Source organism: Ammodytes marinus (assembly GCF_949987685.1).
Source record: "Ammodytes marinus genome assembly, chromosome: 15".
Taxonomy (NCBI): Eukaryota; Metazoa; Chordata; class Actinopteri; order Uranoscopiformes; family Ammodytidae; genus Ammodytes; species Ammodytes marinus.
The window spans coordinates 1,586,023-1,608,522 of record NC_137219.1 but is presented as its reverse complement, the minus strand read 5'-3'; the positions used below and the strand labels follow the sequence as shown (position 1 = coordinate 1,608,522).

Below are 22,500 nucleotides of genomic sequence, written 5' to 3'. Positions count from 1 at the left end.
CTAATAAGATCGACAGTCTGATCGTGTTTGGGGAGAATCTGATCCAGAAGAGTTTCCCTCTGGACGCCGTTCTGATAGAAGACGAGCTGCAGGAGCTGCACTCGTACTGCCAGGAGGTGTTTGGACGCGTGGCAAGGTTCCACCACCGACTGACACACAGACGCCCGGTACGTGTGTGTGTCTGTCTGTCTGTCTGTCTGTCTGTCTGTCTGTCTGTCTGTCTGTCTGTCTGTCTGTCTGTCTGTATGTCTGTCTGTCTCTCTGTCTGTCTGTCTGTCTGTCTGTCTGTCTGTCTGTCTGTCTGTCTGTCTGTATGTCTGTGAAGGGCAAGGAAGGAGGGTGTGTGTGTGTGTGTGTGTATGTTTGGACGCGTGGCAAGGTTCCACCACCAACTGACACACAGACGCCCGGTGTGTGTGTGTGTGTGTGTGTGTGTGGGGGGTATTCTGTGTGTGTGTGTGTGTGGGGGGAGGGGAGTGAGTGAGTGAGTGTGTGTGTGTGTGTGTGTGTGTGTGTGTGTGTGTGTGTGTGTGTGTGTGTTTGACTAAACCTTGTCTGTTTGCGTCTGCATATTTCTCCAATACAACCATCTTTAACGGCCACTACCTCAACAGTATTGTTTCAATACTCTGATACAAAAATCTCAAATTCTGAAGCACTTACATCAACTGTGTTTGTGAGGAAGTGGAGGGATTATCATGGGGGGTCTGTGTGTGTGTGTGTGTGTGTGGGGAGGAGGGGTGGGGGCGGGGGGGGGGGGGGGTCCATCTGAAAACAGTCATGTGTTTTTATACTGGTGTCTTCTCCTTATATATATTTAAAGGTTGTAATGAAGTCTTCTTTGATATATTTTATAGATTCTTGAAGAGGAACGGGACCATTCAGACTTGGAGGATTCCCCTGACGTGACCAACAATAGTACTTCCTGGATTGAGACAGACGGATCGGAGCTAACAGCCTCATCAGCCAATGAGAGCTCAGTATCCGCCGGTGGCCAGGTCATGTGTCAGCTCTTGGCCAATGAGAGCTCAGTATCCGGTGTGTGTCATCTCTTGGCCCCGCCTTTGGAGCGCTCTGGCCGGGAGACACCGGTCAGTGTGGATTCCATTCCTCTGGAGTGGGATCACACTGTGGATGTAGGAGGGTCTTCTTCACATGAGGAAGATGAGGACGCTTCGTTCTTTAGTGGGGTAGGTAGTGTGTGTGTGTGTGTGTGGGGGGGAGGAGGGCTGTGTGTGTGTGTGGGGGGGGGCTGTGTGTGTGTGTGTGTGTGTGTGTGGGATCATACTGTGGATGTAGGAGGGTCTTCTTCACATGAGGAAGATGAGGACGCTTCATTCTTTAGTGGTAGGTAGGAGTGTGTGTGTGTGTGTGGGGGGGAGGAGGGCTGTGTGTGTGTGTGGGGGGGGGCTGTGTGTGTGTGTGTGTGTGTGTGTGGGATCATACTGTGGATGTAGGAGGGTCTTCTTCACATGAGGAAGATGAGGACGCTTCATTCTTTAGTGGTAGGTAGGAGTGTGTGTGTGTGTGGGGGAGGGGGGCTGTGTGTGTGTGTGGGGGGGGGGCTGTGTGTGAGGGTGTGTGTGTGGGATCACACTGTGGACGTAGGAGGGAGCTCTTCACATGAGGAAGATGAGGATGCTTCATTATTTAGTGGTAGGTAGGAGTGTGTGTGTGTGGGGGGGGGGGGGGGGGGGGGAGGGCTGTGTGTGTGTGTGTGTGTGTGTGTGTGTGTGTGTGTGTGTGCGTGCTTTTATATCCGTCGCATTCACGTTTGTTTTCATATGGAGGCTCCGTCGATGTGACGTCACTTCAGGTGCACACTGGATTGTGGGTCAGAATCGCCCAAATAGCATCCTTTTTTTTTCAACACTAAAAATCTCGGCCGAATGTAGTAGACATCCGGGTATTTCTAACCATACTAAATCTGGCCACACGAATCAGGACATCCTAAATCTTCTTTTATACCATACTAAATAGTAGATGGGGAAGTTTGGGGATTGGAACGCAGGGTTAATTTCCTATGTATTTATTAACTTGATGATATATATATATTTTTTTTTAAAGATTTTTTTTTGGCATTTTCAAGCTTTATTAGACAGTACAGAGTTGAAATGGGGAGGGAGAGAGAGAGAGAGAGAGAGAGAGAGAGAGAGAGGGGGGTGATGACCTGCAGTAAAGGTCCACGGGTCGGATTTGAACCCGCGACCACTGCAACGAAGGCCGGAGCCAATATGGTACGCGCTCTATCCACTACACCACCGGAGCGCCCCATCTTGACGGTAGTTTTATTAATCTTTGTATCGTTCTCTGTCTCCCCAGTGAAGTCAGTGACGGACCCTCCTAGCTGGCACCAACCAGACTCCCCGGAGAGACACAGAGTCCCCACACACACCAGTACTCCCTACCGCCAGCAGGGATATGTAAGCACACTCACACACACAGACACACACACACACACACACACACACACACACACACAGGGCTACGTAAGCACACACACACACACACACACACACACACACACACACACACAGACAGGGCTACGTAAGCACACACACACACACACACACACACACACACACACACAGGGCTACGTAAACACACACACACACACACACACACACACACACACACGCACACGCACACGCACACACAGGGCTACGTAAACACACACACACACACCCACACACACAGGGCTACGTAAGCACACACACACACACACAGACAGACAGACAGAAAAGACAGACAGACAGACACACAGACAGACAGACAGACAGACGGACGGACGGACGGACGGACGGACGGACGGACGGACGGACAGACAGACAGACAGACAGACAGACAGACAGACAGACACAGATTTATAAAAAAATAAGTTTCATAATATGTTTTTACGATTATTTTCAATCAGCTATTTCTAAAAACTTATTGAAGCACTTTGATAATATATTGATATTTGCTCTCTTAGACCAGGTTTTCAGAGGCTTTAAAATGTGTGTGTGTGTGTGTGTGTGTGTGTGTGTGTGTGTGTGTGTGTGTGTGTGTGTGTGTGTGTGTGTGTGTGTGTGTGTGTGTGTGTGTGTGTGTGTGTTCAGGCCAGGCTGATGTCAGAATGCAGCGGCAGCATCAACAGTGTGAAGAGAGTGAAGCTGATGCTGAATGATGAGGAGGACCTGGAGGGTCCCGGGCCGGGGATGACCACCGCAGACAAACAGACCAGCACAGGTACGTGTGTGTGTGTGTGTGTGTGTGTGTGTGTGTGTGTGTGTGTGTGTGTGTGTGTGTGTGTGTGTGTGTGTGTGTGTGTGTGTGTGTGTGTGTGTGAGAGACAGAGACCTTAATAGTCAAGTTAAAAACGTTTTACAATAATCAAAAATGCTCATCACAAGTCCCCACATTTTTTGTTGTTAGATTTTTTGTCTTTTTAGTAACTACTACAGTTTTTTAGTAACTACTATAGTTTTTTTTAATAATTACTACATATTAATACATCTAAACATGTCCCTGCTAAGATGTTAAAGAGAGACCAAACTAATACACATTTATCATGCCTATAGGCTCCTTTAACAGCCATATTAATCAGTGTATATTTCTCCATATATGCTCATGTCATCCCGCCTCTCTCTCTCTGTCTCTGTCTCCCCATTTCAACTCTGTACTATCTAATAAAGCTTGGAAATGCCCAAAAAAAAATATTTAAAAAAAGAAAACAATTTCATAGCCGAAAACCATGTTTAAGTGAATGTGTGTATCATGCCTATAGGCTCCTTTAACAGCCATAATAATCAGTGTATTTTCCCCCATAGGTTCTCATGTCATCCCCCCCCCTTCCCTCTCTCTCTCTCTCTCTGTCTCTCTCTGTCTCTGTCTCCCCATTTCAACTCTGTACTGTCTAATAAAGCTTGAAAATGCCAAAACAATTATCTTAAAAAAAAAAAACTGCTCTTCACAAGTGCTTTGATATCTTTCAGTTGCTTCTCCCATTTCAAAAACTTTCCAAGACATCCGATAGACTCCTTCACTCCAGTGTTAAATTGTGTATTTTCGGGGCACGGGTTCAAATTCGACCCGTGGACCTTTACTGCAGGTCATCCCCCCTCTCTCTCTCTCTCTCTCTCTCTCTCTCTCTCTCTCTCTCTCTCTCTCTCTCTCTCTCTCTCTCTGTCTCCCCATTTCAACTCTGTACTGTCTAATAAAGCTTGAAAATGCCAAAACAATTATCTTAAAAAAAAAAACTGCTCTTCACAAGTGCTTTGATATCTTTCAGTTGCTTCTCCCATTTCAAAAACTTTCCACGACATCCGATAGACTCCTTCACTCCAGTGTTAAATTGTGTATTTTCGAGGCATGGGTTCAAATCCGACCCGTGGACCTTTACTGCAGGTCATCCCTCCGCCCCCCCTCTCTCTCTCTCTCTCTCTCTCTCTCTGTCTGTCTCCCCATTTCAACTCTGTACTATCCAATAAAGCTTGAAAATGCCAAAAAAAAATCTTTAAAAAAAGAAAAAAAATTCATAGCCGAAAACCATGTTTAAATTAATGTTTATCATGCCTATAGGCTCCTTTAACAGCCATAATAATCAGTGTATTGTCTCCATATGTGCTCATGTCATCCCGCCTCTCTCTCTCTCTCTCTGTCTCCCCATTTCAACTCTGTACTGTCTAATAAAGCTTGAAAATGCCAAAAAAAATATCTTAAAAAAAAAAACTGCTCTTCACAAGTGCAGTATCTTTCAGTTGCTTCTCCCATTTCAAAAACTTTCCAAGACATCCGATAGACTCCTTCACTCCAGTGTTAAATTGTGTATTTTCGGGGCACGGGTTCAAATTCGACCCGTGGACCTTTACTGCAGGTCACCCCCCCCCCCTTCTCTCTCTCTCTCTCTCTCTCTCTCTCTCTCTCTCTCTCTCTCTCTCTCTCTCTCTCTCTCTCTCTCTGTCTCCCCATTTCAACTCTGTACTGTCTAATAAAGCTTGAAAATGCCAAACATTTTTAAAAAATGCTCTTCACAAGTGCTTTCACGCCAGTGTTAAACAGTATATTTTCGGGGCGCTCCGGTGGTGTAGTGGATAGAGCGCGTACCATATTGGCTCCGGCCTTCGTTGTAGTGGTCGCGGGTTCAAATCCAACCCGTGGACCTTTACTGCAGGTCATCCCCCCCCCCCCCCTCTCTCTCTCTCTCTCTGTCTCCCCATTTCAACTCTGTTCTATCTAATAAAGCTTGAAAATGGCCCCAAAAAATTATCTTTAAAAATAAAAACAAATTCCGTATTTTCCCCCGTAGGTGTGATAGAGCGGTGGGAGCTGCTTTCGGCCCAGCACACAGACAGACAGGCCGATCTGGACCAATGGCAGAAGCTGAATTCAGACCTGTGTGATGTCACTTCCTGGTTGGGCCGCGTGCTGCCCGAGCTCGACAGGCTGCAGCGTATCGCTCCGTCCACCAGCGTCAGAGACATAGAAGTCAACATCAGGAAACTCAAGGTGTGTGTGTGTGTGTGTCTGTGTGTGTGTGTGTGTGTGTGTGTGTGTGTGTGTGTGTGTGTGTGTGTGTGTGTGTGTGTGTGTGTGTGTGGGGGGGGGGGGTGTGTGTGTGTGTCTGTATGTGTGTGTGTGTGTGTGTGTGTGTGTGAAAAATGAGACTGTTGAGATGGATAGATAGATAGATAGATAGATAGATAGATAGATAGATAGATAGATAGATAGATAGATAGATAGATAGATAGATAGATAGATAGATAGATACATAGACAGACAGACAGACAGACAGACAGACAGACAGACAGACAGACAGACAGACAGACAGACAGACAGACTGATAGATAGATAGATAGATAGATAGATAGATAGATAGATAGATAGATAGATAGATAGATAGATAGATAGATAGACAGACAGACAGACAGACAGACAGACAGACAGACAGACAGACAGACACTTATTCATACCCACTCTAACATGTATATCCCCTCTCCCCTCTGTGTTGCCTAGGAGATGCAGAAAACCTTCAACAGCTACAAGTCTCTCATGATCTCAGTGAACCTGGCCAGCCGTCACTTCCTGGTTGGTGACAGCGCAGAGCTGCGGGAGCTCGATGAGTCACTGCTCGCGACCAATCAGAGCTGGGCTGAGGCCTGTGGCGCGCTGCAGAGCTGGGAGAGACGGCTGCACGGCGCACTCATGCAATGCCAGGTTAGAACACAGCAAACATGCCCGTTTACAGAGCCTAGGCTGAGTATTCACACTGCCAGGTTAAGACAGAGACACATGCCTGTTTACAGAGCCTAGGTCAATGGACAAGGTGCAATAATTGAGAAATCGGTTCATCCTAGCCTGAGAAATGGCAGAAGGAGTGTTTTATGGTCTCACTGTATAACCCTACATTTTCTCATGTGTGATGTCACACATGTAAATGTAGGGTTAGGATTAACAGGACAGCTGGGCCAAGGGAAGACTGAGGGAAGACTGAGGGAAGAAAAACCTAATTCATTATATTATAATAGTGATTTTATAATGATAGAACGCTGGTTCCGTATGGGTGAAGTATTCCTTTAATTAAAGGATCTGAATACTTTGTCCACCACATAATTAGTTTTTTTAGGATTAAGATTTATTTAAATAAGAATGAAACTAATCTCCTACAACATTTCCCGTGTGTATTTTTCAGGAGTTCCATGAGACGCTGCATTCTCTGCTGCTGTGGCTTTCTCAGGCCGAGAACAAACTGAGTTTGGTGAACCTCAGTGACGCGTCCACGCCTAGGCCTGTCCTACTGGGGCATCGGGACACACTGACGGTGAGCACACAACATTTCATTTACCAGAACCGCCATGTGAAATGATATCTTTAAGTTGTTTTTGATTTAAAAAATATATACATGTATATAAAGCATTTTTCAAACATATTTCCAAAAATTAGATTTTTTTTTAATATGAAAAATGTTTGGGGAATGATCATGAGAAATTTGGACTCCAACTAGTGACAAGAGTTATGGGAAATGTTACTTTACTCATGTTATGTTACGTTAATTTTAAAAATGCATTTTTCCAACATCTTCCAAAATGTTTGAATTTTTTATTAATTGCTGGGGACAATTTGTTTTCCATCGAGTAATAATTTTTCTTTTTTTATTTATTTTTTTATTATTATTATTATTATTATTATTATTATTTATTTTTTTTTATTTAACTTTTATTTATCCTCGAGAGACCAATTGAGGGGTGACCCTCATTTACAATGACGTCGAGATAATGTTATGAGAGATTATACTTTACTCATGTTATGCTACTTACATTACTGGAATTTTTTATTTAAAATAGTTCCTTCGATTATTTTGTGTTTGCTGCATTAAAAAACTATACTTTTTCCATGATCATTCCATGGAATGGAACTCAGACTGCAAAGAAGTTTCAACGGAATTGTTTCACTTTTTTAAAAAATCTATAAGAAAAAAAAAACTCTTACCACTTCAGTTAGGCCTTAACAACTCTGACATCCTCTTTTTGTTGGTATTTCAATTTGGTCTAAATCGTTTTTTTTTTTTTTCTTTTTACATTTTGTTAAAACTGCTATCTATTATAAGGGCATTATAATACTTGGACACTGGTGCAGGAGCTCAAGAAAAATCCCAAGAAGAGCCCAAGAAATGTTTCAGTTGTTGATTCTACTGCTAGGAGAAAAAAACCTGGACGTACAGCAGAAGGTATAAAATCCATCCATTGCTCTTTCCATCTCCCCTTGTTCTAGGCCCTTCAGATTGAGCTGTGTGGTCGACAGAGAAAGGTTTCCTCACTACAGGAGATCTCCTCTCATCTCTTACTGGAGGCTGAAGAAGCAGGTTGGTTATATGTTGCTAGTTTTATACGTTGTGTTTTTTTAATTAATTTTATTCTTAGACGTACAGCTCTGGAAAAAAAATGAAGAGACCACTCCAAATGTTCAGTGTCTCTTGTTTTACTATTTATAGGCATATGTTTGAGTAGAATGAACATTATGGTTTTATGATATAAACTACTGACAACATTTCTACCAAATTCCCTCCCAAAAATATTGTCATTAAAGAGCATTTCCATTAAGTAATGTTAGAGATGAAGATTGAAGAAAAAAATCCAGACTGGTCTCTTAATTTTTTCCAGAGCTGTATTTTTTACTATGCTTTTATTTTCTACGCACATTGTAAAGCACTTTGTGACCCTGTCTGTGAAAAGCGTTATATATAGATAAATACATTTTACTTATCTCCTTACAGACAGTCTGGAGGCCAAGGAGAAAGTTCACGTCATCTGCAACAAACTGCGTCTGCTGCTGCGACAGACGGCTGCCGACCTGCACACGCTACGAGAAAGACTGGTATGGGGATTTGACTTTTATTTATTTTTTGTTTTTTAAAGATTTTTTTTGGCATTTTTATGCTTTATTGATAGTGTAGAGACAGAGTTGAAATGGGGCAGAGAGGGGAGTGACATGCAGAGAACGACCGCGGGCTGGAATCGAACCCGGGTCCGCTGCTGGCCGAGGCCCATTGGGGGGGGGCGCCCTACCAACTGAGCTAAGGGCGCACCCTTTTTAATTTGTTTTAATTTAATTTAGGATCTTAATTAGTTAGATACTGTAGTAACAACTATTCTACCAGGGGTTCACATCAGAGGGAAAATGAGACTGTTTCAGAAATATGTAAAAGTTCCTCGTAGCACCTTTAATAATAATCTGGTTTATGAAGGCTTTGTTGGGATTTAGTTTTCATACTTTTAAAGGTGTAGTCAGTGATTCTTGCTGTCAAAACCACATTGTTTACATACCAGTTTACAGAGCCTAGGCTGTGTATTAACTCTGGCTTTTTTTCTCAGCGTGCACACAGTACCGACAGATAGAGGTTTGTGAGGAGATATTCACTGTTTTTGACAAAAAAGGGATTTTGACAACGAGCATTCATTCTCCAGATATTTTTTTTTATTACTTGCCGCTTACTTTGTTCACTACAACCAACGTCATCAATTTGCTCCTCTATCTGAAGCTTTCAGACTGAGCTATGTGGGAACCATTTTAATTTATGGGTCCATCATATTCTGAATAGTTTCCCAGAGGTTTCCTGGAATGGATTATCTCATATGAACGGCTACAAATTACTGTGTTTTTGCTGGTGCACTTTCAAAGAAAAATTATCCCAATTTATTTGAGTGCAATTTAGAGAATACTGTGTAGTCAGTGCACAGTAGGTCAACTTTGGTTTATTTCAACCAAACCACGTACTTGCAAGGTCTGTGTAGATGGTTAAAAACACCAGCATACCTACTTTACCGGTGGAAATATGAAGGTGTATTGAACTCTGAGATCCTATGCAGTATAAATGTGCAAAACATTTTAGAAATCGCTTCATCCTAGTCTGAGAAAAGGCAGAAAGAGTGTTTTATGGTCACACTGTCTAACCCTTTTTCCCATGTGTGACATAAAACATGGTAAAAATGTAGGGTTAGGATTAATAGGACAGCTGGACCAAGGGAAGACTGAGGGAAGAAAAACCTCATTCATTATATTATAATAGTGATTTTATAATGATAGAAAGCTGGTTCCGTATGGGTGAAGTATTCCTTTAAGGACAATTGTAATGTCTTTACTCAGCAGGTCAGACTTACAGACAGCAAAACATGTTTACAGACAATTTTACAACATGAAAAACTCTGTTTCTTATAAGGGATGAGTAACGAATAAAATTTTTCTTTTTAGTTTAACTATAATCTTAACATAACTAGAACCAACTTCCACAGTTATTCTCAGAAAATCTGGGACTGCAGACCCATAAAATAAAGCTGCAGATGGTTGACATTTGAAAATTAAAACAAAAATGAATCTTAGATATATTGTATATATTGTGAAGTTATCTGGCCCAATGTTTGGATTAGAACCTGGATCCCTGTAAAGTTGACCAGTTTAAAACGTTGCTGAAGACTCACTTTTTTTGTTGCATTGGCCTTTAACACAAGTTTAGACTGTGACACTCCTCCCTTTTTTCTCATGTATCTAATATGTTATTTTGAATTGAATCTTGTTCAGAACTTTGGTCAACTGATGTCGTTTTTAAATGTGCTATAGAAATACATTTGATTTTGATTTTGGGCCATTTAGATACAACTGACTTGACTTGTAGCAGTGTGTATAGAGGTTGATAATCTGACCCACTAGTTGGTTTATCGTCTGTCTGCATCAGAAAAAAATGCAAAAAGAACAATTATGTAAGTCAGTGTGCGTCAGTCCCTCAAACAATAGCATAAAAGAGATGCTGCCAGGCTCTGACGTGTGTGTGTGTGTGTGTGTGTGTGTGTGTGTGTGTGTGTGTGTGTGTGTGTGTGTGTGTGTGTGTGTGTGTGTGTGTGTGTGTGTGTGTGTGTGTGTGTGTGTGTGTGTGTGCATGTGTGTGTGTGTGTGTGTCTCCTAGGAAACCTGTCCTACCAGCTCTGAGATGGACAGCATTGGTTTAGGAACTCTCAGCTCTCCTTCACTGATGCACAAGGTAACAGCTCAATACTCACTATACACACACACACACACACACACACACACACACGCACACACAAAATTCTACACAATTCTACACACTGCAGGTTTAATTGAAAAATATAAAAAAACATAAGTAAATGAAGGATTTGAATTCTGGCTTTATCCAACATCTAGGTTTTAGTTTTTTAAAGAGATGAACATTTAAACATAACTAGTTATATATTGTCACCTTTGCATATTTATTCAAAACATTCTGAAAAACATTGACATTACAACAACTATGGAAACACTGTCACGGTTGTTAGTTGCCTATGCAGCTCTGGACAAAATTAAGAGACCACTCCAATATTCAGTGTCTCTCGTTTAACTATTTAGAGGCATATGTTTGAGTAGAATGAACATTTTGGTTTTTATTCTATAAACTACTGACAACATTTCTACTAAATTCACAATAAAAATATTGTCATTTTGAGCGTTTCCAATAATAAATGCAGAGATGAAAATGTAATAAAAACCCAGACTGGTCTCTTAATTTTTTCCAGAGCGTACGTATATAATAATAATAATAACGTATATGTTTTGAAGTATGACACATGTGATTGACATATTCGTCTTTGTTCTTTTTCCAGGAGGAGACCGTTGCACTGGGAGCTACAGCTGGAAAACCAGCGACTAGAAGGTATATTGACAAGCTTAAACTTGGCATTTTCAAGCTTTATTAGATAGTACAGAGTTGAAATGGGGAGACAGAGAGAGAGAGAGGGGGGGGGGATGACCTGCAGTAAAGGTCCACGGGTCGGATTTGAACCCACGACCACTGCAACGAAGGCCGGAGCCGATATGGTACGCGCTCTATCCACTACACCGCCGGAGCACCCCTTAAACTTTACTTTTTACACATTTATATTTTACAATTTTTTTTAAACTTCACAATATGAGCTTTAGCGTTGTCTTGTAGCCTCAAAGTCCAACTACTAGCTTCTTCAAGAGCTTTGATGAGATTTAGCTCAGTTGGTAGGGCGTCCCCCCCCCCGGGCCGGGCCCAGCAGCAGACCTGGGTTCGATTCCCACCCGCATGTCTCTGCATGTCACTCCCCTCTCTGCCCCATTTCACCTCTGTCTCTACACTATCAATAAAGCATAAAAATGCCAAAAAAATATACTTTATAGAGGGCCGACATTTCTGTATTTAAAATCCCTTCTTCATTGATTTCATGTAATATTCTGAGATTTGCAAATTTTGGGTTTTCATAAGCTGTAAATTATAATAATCAAAATTAATACATATAAAGGCTTGAAATATCTATATTTAGTCTATATAATATATTATTTTCACCTTTTAAGTTGAATTACTGAAATAAATTAACTTTTGCATGATATTCCAATTTTTCGAGTTTCACCTGTATAACGTCTGTCACTGTATGACTGTGTGTGTGTGTGTGTGTGTGTGTGTGTGTGTGTGTGTGTGTGTGTGTGCATGCGTGCGTGCGTGTGTGTGTGTGCGTGCGTGTGTGTGTGTGTGTGTGTGTGTGTGTTTGCGTGTGTGTGCTTGGACAATGACCACCATAACCACCTCTAACCACGCTGTCTGTCCGTTCATTCTTCCAGGGATGATCGGAGGGACGCTCCCCCAGGAAGACCCCTCTTCTATCGGGTTCTGCGAGCGGCTTTCCCCCTCCACCTGCTGTTCCTGGTTCTTTTGGTTCTGACCTGCCTGGTGCCTCTGTCTGAGGAGGACTACAGCTGCACACTCACCAACAACTTTGCCCGATCGTTTTACCCCATGCTGCGCTATACCAACGGCCCCCCGCCAACGTGAAAACTGCCCTGAAAAATTCATCTTGGAGTTGGACTGAAAAGAAAACTCCCCAAAAATTCTTAATTGGATCCCTTAAAAGCTATAGTGCGTAACTTCTCCCATGAGGAATTATGAGCAATTACAACAACACTGTCGATGCAACTACATCTCCGGTGATCGTGTGTGGATTTTATACCTTCTGCTGTACGTCCAGGTTTTTTTTTCTTAGCAGTAGAATCAACAACTGAAGCATTTCTTGTGCTCTTCTTGAGGATTTTTCTGAGCTCCTGCACCAGTGGGGGCGACATCAGTTTGTAAACGCTGCCATACTGAGAAATACAGAGAGAGTTTTGTGGAGCTGATAATAGGCTTAATCAACTTTGTGTCAACTCGTTTGGTGATGGCTTGAATGTAAACCGACATTCATTTATATGAAAAAGTTACGTACTATAGCTTTAACAGTGATAAAGAAAAAGGAGCGCCGCCCCTAAATGTTTGAAGTTTTCTTGACTAAATGTTATTGATGTATTTAAAAACGTATTTATTGTTTTATGGATTTCCAAGCCTATAATTGAAAAAAAAAATGAAGCCATATCATTGGAAAGTTTGAAAGTTTTTGCCATTTTTATATGTAGATTTTGCCATCCAACATTTTCAACATTCGGTGTAAAGAAGAAAAAATCAACATTATATTTTCAGTTTTTGCTGTACTTTCACTTGTCTGTGAGGTATAATTTGAAGGATAACGGACATGTCACTACCAAAGCATTCAGAAATGAAGGAGTACAAATAGCCATTTTCTACCACTGTATAGCTATTTTTACATAGAAGGCCGCCAATTGTGGAAAGCAGAATTTTGTACAGAAAAGAAAAATGTCTGTATTTTGTCATTTGGTTGAGAAGTATTTAAGATATAAAGCTATAGTATGTAAGATATGTTTTTTAAAATGATGGCAGTGTGCCAATCTGAAGACATGCCTTTATGTGGCCAACACAATGACTGGAACTTCCTGAGATAATGTACTTTTGATGGTATCATTCTGTACATAAAAGACAAACTCTACAGAGAGAATACATTTTTTGTGTGTGGCACTGGAACCACACTCAATTCAAAATGAGGCAATAGTTTGAAATGCTTTAATATTGTATTTTTGTGATTTTGAATTTGGGCGCTACGTTTTTAGAGAGAGAGACAGAGAGAGAGACAGAGAGACAGAGACAGACAGACAGACAGACAGACAGACAGACAGACAGACAGACAGACAGACAGACAGACAGACATTTACATATTTTCTTATGCTAATGTCCATGGCCAGTGTTTTGGAGGGTCATTTTTGGAATGTTGTAGCAGATCACTGAACATAAACATTTAGCAAATAGGGCACAGACCCTAATATAAAAGCTGGATTTTGCAATGATCAACCACTAAGGGGCGGAAAGAGTACAAACGCACTGACGAAAAAAAACTAATTTTTCATATAAACATAGTCATTGAAATGCTTTTTACTTTTAACATACATAGTAGCATAAAAACTGCCAACTGCTGAGAAAAAAATATATATCTATTTCTCTTTAGCTAAGATATCCCACTGCCATTTTGCTGCTTTTACGTCGAAAAAAACATTTAGTTTTTTTAAATAACAATAATATAGCCAATGCTGTCTTGATTTGACCATATTGAGTACAGTTTTAAAGGTGCAGTGTGTAATATGACATCAAGAAAGTTCTACAAAGTTCTAGAATGCAACGCTCCCTGGGTAACCCCACCCCTTTCAAATAATAACAGAAGCTACAGTGGCCTTCAAGGACAAGAACAATTCTAAATTTTAAACAATGCACCTGATGACATTCCAACTATGACACTTTCAAGATGGCGGCACTAGGCCTTGGTCCAAAATATGCAGAAATATGGACATATATGAGACCCTTTCTAAGGGAAAAATAAATAATTCAAAACATTTTTGTCAGCTATTATGCACTAAAGTAAATGTACTTATGGATATTATAATTACTTTCTACAAAATCTGCTAGGAAATAAAACCCAAAATTCTACACACTGCAGTTTTAAATGTACCCCCACTCTGAAATTAAAAACAGTCATACCTTGGGAAATCTGATGAAAAAAACCACAAAAACGTGTGTAAAGTTTTATTTTATTTTGTGAATTCTTATTTATCGGACGAGTAGATTGTCATTTTTTTTGATGGACAATAAACTGTGTTTGAAATGATTTGCTTCAGAATGTTTGTGTGTGTGTGTTCACTGTTATCACTGGACAAGAGCAAGACATATGAGAGAGAGAGAGAGAGAGTGTGTGTGTGTGTGTGTGTGTGTGTGTGTGTGTGTGTGTGTGTGTATTATGTACAAAGCGCCAAGAGAAATATTTTCAGCATCAGATTTGTAGAAGCGTGTGTGTGTGTGTGTGTGTGTGTGTGTGTGTGTGAGAGAGAGAGAGATAGTGCATGCATGTACAAACCACAGACATCAGGAAAGAGAGGACAGTGAACATATATCTGTCTAGTAGGATAATATTTTGACACTAAGGTTGAATTTACACTGATAAAAAAAAGTGGCACAGCTCATAAAATGTACTTCCAAAAAAAGTCGGAATTTATGCTTTTGGTATTAAATAGCCGAATGTTGTTTTCCATGAGAACATTGGTGTGATTCATGGGACCATAATCTAAGCACCATGGTTCATAACAAGACGAGTAGTTTCAGGAAGAATAGCCAACAGTCGCTCATGTCTGTAAAGCCAAATACAGCAATACTAGCAAGCTATTCACAGATGGTCACATTCAACTTTTTTCTCCATTCAAGAAAGTGCACAAATGTGTGTGCTAATATCCATCTATCTATCTATCTATCTATCTATCTATCTATCTATCTATCTATCTATCTATCTATCTATCTATCTATCTATCTATCTATCTCTCTCTTTTGCTATCTATCTATCTATCTATCTATCTATCTATCTATCTATCTATCTATCTATCTATCTATCTATCTATCTATCTATCTATCTCTCTCTTTTGCTATCTATCTATCTATCTATCTATCTATCTATCTATCTATCTATCTATCTATCTATCTATCTATCTATACATCTATACATCTATCTATCTCTCCCTCTCCCTCTTTCTCTCCTCTTTCTCTCTCTCTCTCTCTCTCTCTCTCATTCTATAAAATATTCTACATTTGGCAAAACACTGGATAGGTAGGAATAAATATAGCCTATTAATATAAGAATTTAAGCTAAGAAGAAAGTCAGTGAAGTGTCCCTTAGATTGACCCTATACTAAAAAATGTATCCTCAAATTGGGGAGAGTGAACATATTTCTGTCTGTCTGTCTGTCTGTCTGTCTGTCTGTCTGTCTGTCTGTCTGTCTGTCTGTCTGTCTGTCTGTCTATCTATCTATCTATCAATCTGGCCTATATTGTTCCATTTCGTTTTCTCTTGTATGTAGAAAGCTAATGTGTGTAGGAGCAGCCGTCAACACATGTTAACTAGATTAATTTGATCAAACATGTATTGGAATTAGTATAGGCTACACAATGGTGTGTATTTTATAAACTAGTACACTTTTCCCATGTTTTATGTCTAGCTTGTGATTCAATGTATGCAAAAAAATGCATAGCCTACAGTTAGAATGATAATATGCTAACATGTGGTATATGATAGGACTTCAAAGTTATCTTAAAAGTAATAATTGGTAATTGGTTCTGTAAAATCTTTAAAGGAATACTTCACCCATACGGAACCAGCGTTCTATCATTATAAAATCACTATTATAATATAATGAATTAGGTTTTTCTTCCCTCAGTCTTCCCTTGGCCCAGCTGTCCTGTTAATCCTAACCCTTACTGTGATGTCACAGTAAGGAAAATGTAGGGTTAGACAGTGAGACCATAAAACACTCTTTCTGCCTTTTCTCAGGCTAGGATGATCCGATTTAAATTTTTTTGCACATTTATACTAAATAGGATCTCCGAGTTCAATACACCTTCATATTCCAACCGGTGAAGTAGGCCTTTAACGTTTAAGGCTTGGTTTTGTCATATTAGGTGTCAGATATGTAAGAAAAGACCCTACACAGAGCTCTGCCACATCTCATATTGTATAAATCCATCCTTAGTTCAACCAGAGAATAAAAAAAAAAGCTTTTTATATTAACAGTCATGTTGTTAGGAAGGCCACAAACTGCTGCTTCTCCGCTGCACTGACACGTGTAGTTTGTACAAAGACAGTTAGAAAAATCCTGCACCAACAGAACAGGTTTACAGCACTACAACACCCAGAGTACACAATAGTAAATGACAGAGGAAAACACCATAGTATGATATAGAAAAAAAATGCATTTTTTGAAGTGTGTGTGTGTGTGTGTGTATGTGTGTGTGCGTGTGCGTGTGCGTGCGTGCGTGCGTGCGTGCGTGCGTGCGTGTGTGTGTGTGCGTGGGTGTGTGTGTGTGTGTGTGTGTGACTTAACAACCCTTATGAAAATGGATTCTTAGGCTTATACTGCGTTGACCACATGCACATTGGAAGGTCCGCTTGTTTTTTTTTTTCAGGCTTGAACGTTTACACAGCGAAAGGTGAAAAAAAGTGATACAAATACTGTAATTTTTAAAAAAGATTTTCAAATTGACCTGGCGAGGCAATTCAGCGAACTGTATAGTGCAACATTCACAAGAAATATTAATTTTTTTTACGCAAAAAAACTAAAATATACAAAGATTTTTTTTTCAAAGGCAATCAATTTCAACGACTAAAAACATCTCGATGAGAGGGAAAAAAAAATTACCCCACAACAGCATTTTTTTTTTTTTTTTTTTTTAACAATTTTCTCTTTCAATATTTGTGGGATGGGTTGAAACCATGAGGGCACAGTGTCACTTTGTTTCTTCACAGTCCCGTTACCCTTGTAGCGCAGTTTCTATGGCGACTCGATCGAGCACGATGTAATCCGTTGTTTCGACCGATGCACCGCCGTCCTCAGCCTCCAGGGACCAACGCTCCGGATGCATGTAACTGGGAGGGAAAAAAGTACAACGGGTTATTTAACAAATATGAAGTTAAAAAGTATGTTTACTCAAGTATTCATATGTAATTAAGCTTGATATAACCTTGTCTATTCTCTGAGATTGAAGTCGTAAATCCAATCCAATGTAAATAGCCCCAAAATGGACTGGTTTGCAGTGAAAAGAACCCCCCTTTAGTCTAAGTCTAAGTCTAAGTCTAAGTCTCTCTTTGGTGGGCATATTTGCATGGCTGGTGTTAATAAGTGGAGTAAGTTTCCTGACGCTCATGAAACTTACTCCACTTATTAACATCAGTCATGCAAATATACTAGAGGTGGGCATAGATAATTTTTTTTAATCTAGATTAATTTTGGAATTAATCTAGATTAATCTAGATTAAAATGGCTCATTTGAATTCATTCATAATATGTGTGTGCTCCCTAAATAATGACTCAAAGTAAGTCTTTGAGAACGTGTTTCTCAAGCCAGGTGGCGCATCAGACCAGGGGCTCATCTCCTGTTTCCAACATGCATCACAAACTGCTTGAGGAAGCTGTTCTACTATGATAATTGGTGATGAAAATAAATAATGTTCAACAAGATGTTACATAGTAACGCGTTACCGGCATCGGACCTCTTTTTTCAGTAACGAGTAATCTAACCCGTTACTATCTCCAAACCAGTAATCAGATTAAAGTTACTCATCAAAGTCACTGTGCGTTACTTTTTCTGTCATTTTCCTTAGTGAAACATTTTACATAACTGCACAAGTGACTGCGATTGCGATTTTATGTAAATAAATGTGCGCGCATGTGTCTCTAAACTCTCCAACTGCTCCAACCGCTCCTCTCGTCTTTTTGGTAGCGCCCCTCGTCTCTGCCATGCAGCGTGTGTGTGTGCCTGTGTCTGTGTCTGTGTGTGTGTGTGTGTGCAGCAGCATTACGGCCGAGTCGAACTGTGGCGCAAAACAAAGTTTTCCCCCCGATGAAATATAGCGTCTGCTATGGGGATATTTAGGATTCGGGTACGGTGACGTTGAAGAGATAGAAGTGTTTAAAACTTGGAAACTTATAGTCACGTGGCGACCGGTGGCCACACACACCCACCCTGCGTTCCAATACCCGATTGTGTCGTGGGCAAGTGATGGAGAGAGAGAGAGCGGCGGGTGTGTGAGAGAAGCTTCGCCCCTCGTCTCTGACATGCAACGTGTGTGTGTGTGTGTGTGTGTGTGTGTGTGTGTGTGTGTGTGTGTGTGTGTGTGTGTGTGTGCAGCAGCATTACGGCCGAGTCTAAGCTGAACTGTACAAATGACTGGCTCCCTGAGCCGAACAGGAGGTGGAATAAGAGATTAACGGCGATATTTTTTTTATCGCCGATAAGAGTCTGGCGTTAACGCCGATAACGGCCCACCACTAAAATATACCCAGCAAAGGATTTGATTCTCGGATGAAGAGAAATACATTTTGAAAAGCACCCCCTCTCAAAATTGATTTCTCTTAATCCGAGAATCAATTCCTTTAGTGACTTTTTTGCGAGTTTTTGTCAAAAAAAAATTAGGAATGTTCGCGAAAAAAATAAAAAAGTTTGGAAGGTTTCCGAAAAAGTTCGGAATGTTTGCGAAAAAAAATACAGTTGGGGTATCCTTATATACGTATGCGGGTTACCTAAGTAAGGCTGCACCCTACTACAGTCTCTCTAGTCTAGTCTTTCTTTGGAGGGTATATTTGCATGACTGATGTTACTAAGTGGAGTAAGTTTCATGAGCGTCAGACTTTCCTTGTGGGAGATAGCAACCCTAGCCCAACCCTAACCCTACAGAAAATGAATGGAATTCAATGTAAATAGCCCAAAAATGGACTGGCATGCTGTGAAAAGCACCCCATCTCAAAATTGATTTCTCTTCATCCGAGAATCAAATACTTTGGTGGGTATATAATATGTCGTAACTCTAAATTAAAGCCATTCATGTAAGGACTTCCACTTTGTTTAAACTATAGGCAAATGTTAAGCATAAAATAAAAAGTCAACGAGGTGTCATGTAGGTCCCTTCAGTACTGTTATATAGTCAAGGAAAGGCTGACATATCTGTTTAAACTTCTCTGCTTTCCCTGAGATCTCATAACAGATTTTCTACATATAGCTAGAGAACTCTAATTTCAAAATTAACAGATGTGTTTCGCCCAAAAAAAATACACAATTTTTGAGTTCATAATTTCCAGAAGCTACGGTGGCCTTCAAGGACAAGAAGCTATAGTTACTAAAGATGGCATCATCCACCACTGCCTCAAGTCTTTCCACAATATCAAGTGATGAGGTGAAGATGTATTTAGTTATTTATTCTACAGTACTTCTTCTTCTTGGTCTTCCAACAGGTGCATTTCCCCAGGACGCCCACTATGTATAAAAACGTGTAAGGCCGTTAAGTTTGTCCATTCTGTGCTACTGTAGAAACATGGCGGTGCAACATGGCGGCCTCAGCATCCCCCACTCCTATCGATACAAACACCAAAATAAATATAAGATGTTGGTAACTTACTCATTGCTTTCCATGTGAGCCACCATTATATTCTGGAAAGTAGGCGCGTCTTGAAGGTGTACAGCCTGCATCTCTCCATCCAGATTGGGGTCTCCAGTGGTGTGGTTAGGGGGGGTCCGGTCAGGGTAGGACTGCCCCATATCAGGCTCTGTTTTGGGGTAAGGGGGTTGGGTGGTGGTGTATGGATGCTGGTCCGTGTCGGAGCTGGGAGGAGATGATTGTTCGCTGCTGCCACTGCTGCTGTTGTTGTCATTGTTGTTGTTTTCGTTGTTGTTGTTTGTTGTGTTTGCGTCTAACATCTCAAGCAGAAGGTCGTAAACAAGCACGACGTTCTTCCTCTTCATGGAGGACAGGTGGTCCATGCCTTTGTTACTGTGGAGGGGGAGAGGGAGAAGACCACAGTTAAAGGTGCAGTGTGTAATATGACATCATCAAGAAAGTTCTACAAAGTTCTAGAATGCAGCGCTCCCTGGGTAACCCCACCCCTTTCAAATAATAACAGAAGCTACAGTGGCCTTCAAGGACAAGAACAATTCTAAATTTTAAACAATGCACCTGATGACTTTCCAACTATGACACTTTCAAGATGGCGGCACTAGGCCTTGGTCCAAAATATGCAGAAATATGGACATATATGAGAGCCTTTCTAAGGAAAAAAATAATAATTCAAAACAGCTATTATGCACTACATTAAATGTACTTATGGATATTATAATTACTTTCTACAAAATCTGCTAGGAAATAAAACCCAAAATTCTACACACTGCAGGTTTAAAAGAAAGAAAAAAGATGTCCCAATAAATGCATCAATATCATACAGTGTATTTTCAAATTTGATTGATGTCAGCAAGAAAAATCCCAAAATTGCTCTGTGTAAAATGCAATAAACAAAATTTGACATTCTTGCAATTTTCAAAAATCCTAATGGCTATTTAATCATACATTGTGAGAATGAACAAATAACTATGGCAAAAATAAAATCGTAAGTTATTTAGGCTGTGTTGTAAAAGCCCTACTAACGACATCCCTCCTACATACTCAACATGTATATACTACATACTAAAAGCCCTACTAACAACCTCCCTCCTACATACTCAACATACTACATACTAAAAGCCATACTAACGACCTCCCTCCTACATACTCAACATGTATATACTACATACTAAAAGCCCTACTAACGACCTCCCTCCTACATACTCAACATGTATGTACTACATACTGTCCAGGTTTGTCGGACCGTTTACACTGAAGTATACAGAAGCAATACATTTTTTTTTTTAAACTTCTGAGTTGTTTGAAAAGTGTTTGTGTATGCTCTTTCCTGTCCTTACCTGACATGGCGTATGTGTGACAGCATCATGGTAAGGTGTCCACACACACACACACACACACACCCCCCCCCCCTCACAAACATACACACACACACACACCCCCCCCACACACACACACACACACACACACACCTCTACACCCTTTACACTAATGACTGCACCAGCCCCTCCCACACCACCACCTACCTCAAATACTCTGACGACACTGCCATCCTCGCCCTCCTATCAGACAATAACTCTGTATCGGATTACCACAACACTATCACTCACTTCTCCCAATGGTTCACGCATAACTTCCTCCATCTCAACATCGCCAAAAAAAAAGAAATAACAATAGGTACCCCATCAGCCCAGACCCCCACTCTCATCAACAATGACACAGTAGAAACAGTTGACAGCCTTAAATACCTTGGACTCACACTGGACAATAAACTCAATTTCGACCAGCACACAGCGGACATTCACAAAAGGAGCCACCAAAGACCGTATGCCATCCGTAAACTCAAAGGACTCTATGTTGCCCCCCATCTCGTCCTTCTGTTGTATCAAAGTATTGTCCAGCCCATCCTGCTCTACTGTTCCACCTGCTTCTTCAACATGCTCACTGTCAAAAACCGGGTCAAACTCACACGTGTCACAAATATTGCTGCCAAAATAATTGGTCTCCCCACACCCACACTGTCAGAACTGAATCTCAAGGCCATCTCACGCATTGCATCCACAATAGCACAGGACAACTCACACCCACTCAACTGCCACTTCACCATTATGCCCTCTGGACGCAGGTACAGGTCCCCCGCTATGGCAAAAGCCTGGTACCTGCAGCCATAGCAGCCCTCAACAAAAGGCCAAGATAAATCACCCCAGTCCCACCCTGTTTATATATCCTGTATGTATGTTTACTTTGTTTGAAAAAGAATTTCCCCTTGTCTAAAAGTCTAAAGTCTAAAGTCACACACACACACACCCCCCACAACCTCCCCCCACACACACACACTCTTTCCTGTCCCTACCTGATGTGGCGTATGTGGGACAGCAGCATGGTGAGGTGTCAACACACACACACACACCCAGCCCCCCCCCCCCCACACACACACACACACACACACACACACACACCCCCACACACCTACCCCCACACACACACACTCTTTCCTGTCCCTACCTGATGTGGCGTATGTGGGATAGCAGCATGGTGAGGTGTCCACACACACACACACACACACACCCAGCCCATCCCCCTCCCCCCACACACACACACACAGACACACCCAGCCCCCAACCCCCCCCCCCCCCACTCTTTCCTGTCCCTACCT

General features: G+C 41.1%; 2 protein-coding genes across 2 annotated transcripts in view; one reads left to right on the top strand and one right to left on the bottom strand.

The window, feature by feature from the left end:
- The window catches only part of syne2b (spectrin repeat containing, nuclear envelope 2b), a 195,717-nt gene extending 181,298 nt beyond the window's left edge, over positions 1–14,419 (top strand). The window contains exons 120-132 of the mRNA XM_080042180.1: positions 1–167; positions 858–1,190; positions 1,445–1,505; positions 2,323–2,423; positions 3,099–3,228; positions 5,288–5,487; positions 5,995–6,195; positions 6,671–6,799; positions 7,750–7,840; positions 8,252–8,352; positions 10,436–10,510; positions 11,127–11,176; positions 12,106–14,419. The exon at positions 1–167 is cut by the window's left edge and continues 28 nt beyond it. Of these exons, the coding sequence (XP_079898306.1) occupies positions 1–167; positions 858–1,190; positions 1,445–1,505; positions 2,323–2,423; positions 3,099–3,228; positions 5,288–5,487; positions 5,995–6,195; positions 6,671–6,799; positions 7,750–7,840; positions 8,252–8,352; positions 10,436–10,510; positions 11,127–11,176; positions 12,106–12,316 (1,850 nt within the window). The 3' untranslated portion in view covers positions 12,317–14,419. The remainder of the gene's footprint in view (positions 168–857; positions 1,191–1,444; positions 1,506–2,322; positions 2,424–3,098; positions 3,229–5,287; positions 5,488–5,994; positions 6,196–6,670; positions 6,800–7,749; positions 7,841–8,251; positions 8,353–10,435; positions 10,511–11,126; positions 11,177–12,105) is intronic.
- Positions 14,420–17,209: 2,790 nt separating this feature from the next.
- The window catches only part of esr2b (estrogen receptor 2b), a gene marked incomplete at its 3' end in the record, with an annotated part of 24,780 nt that continues 19,489 nt past the window's right edge, over positions 17,210–22,500 (bottom strand). The window contains exons 7-9 of the mRNA XM_080042179.1: positions 22,499–22,500; positions 19,851–20,222; positions 17,210–17,324 (exon numbers count right to left, since the gene is read on the bottom strand). The exon at positions 22,499–22,500 is cut by the window's right edge and continues 182 nt beyond it. Coding sequence (XP_079898305.1) covers positions 17,210–17,324; positions 19,851–20,222; positions 22,499–22,500 — 489 coding nt within the window. The remainder of the gene's footprint in view (positions 17,325–19,850; positions 20,223–22,498) is intronic.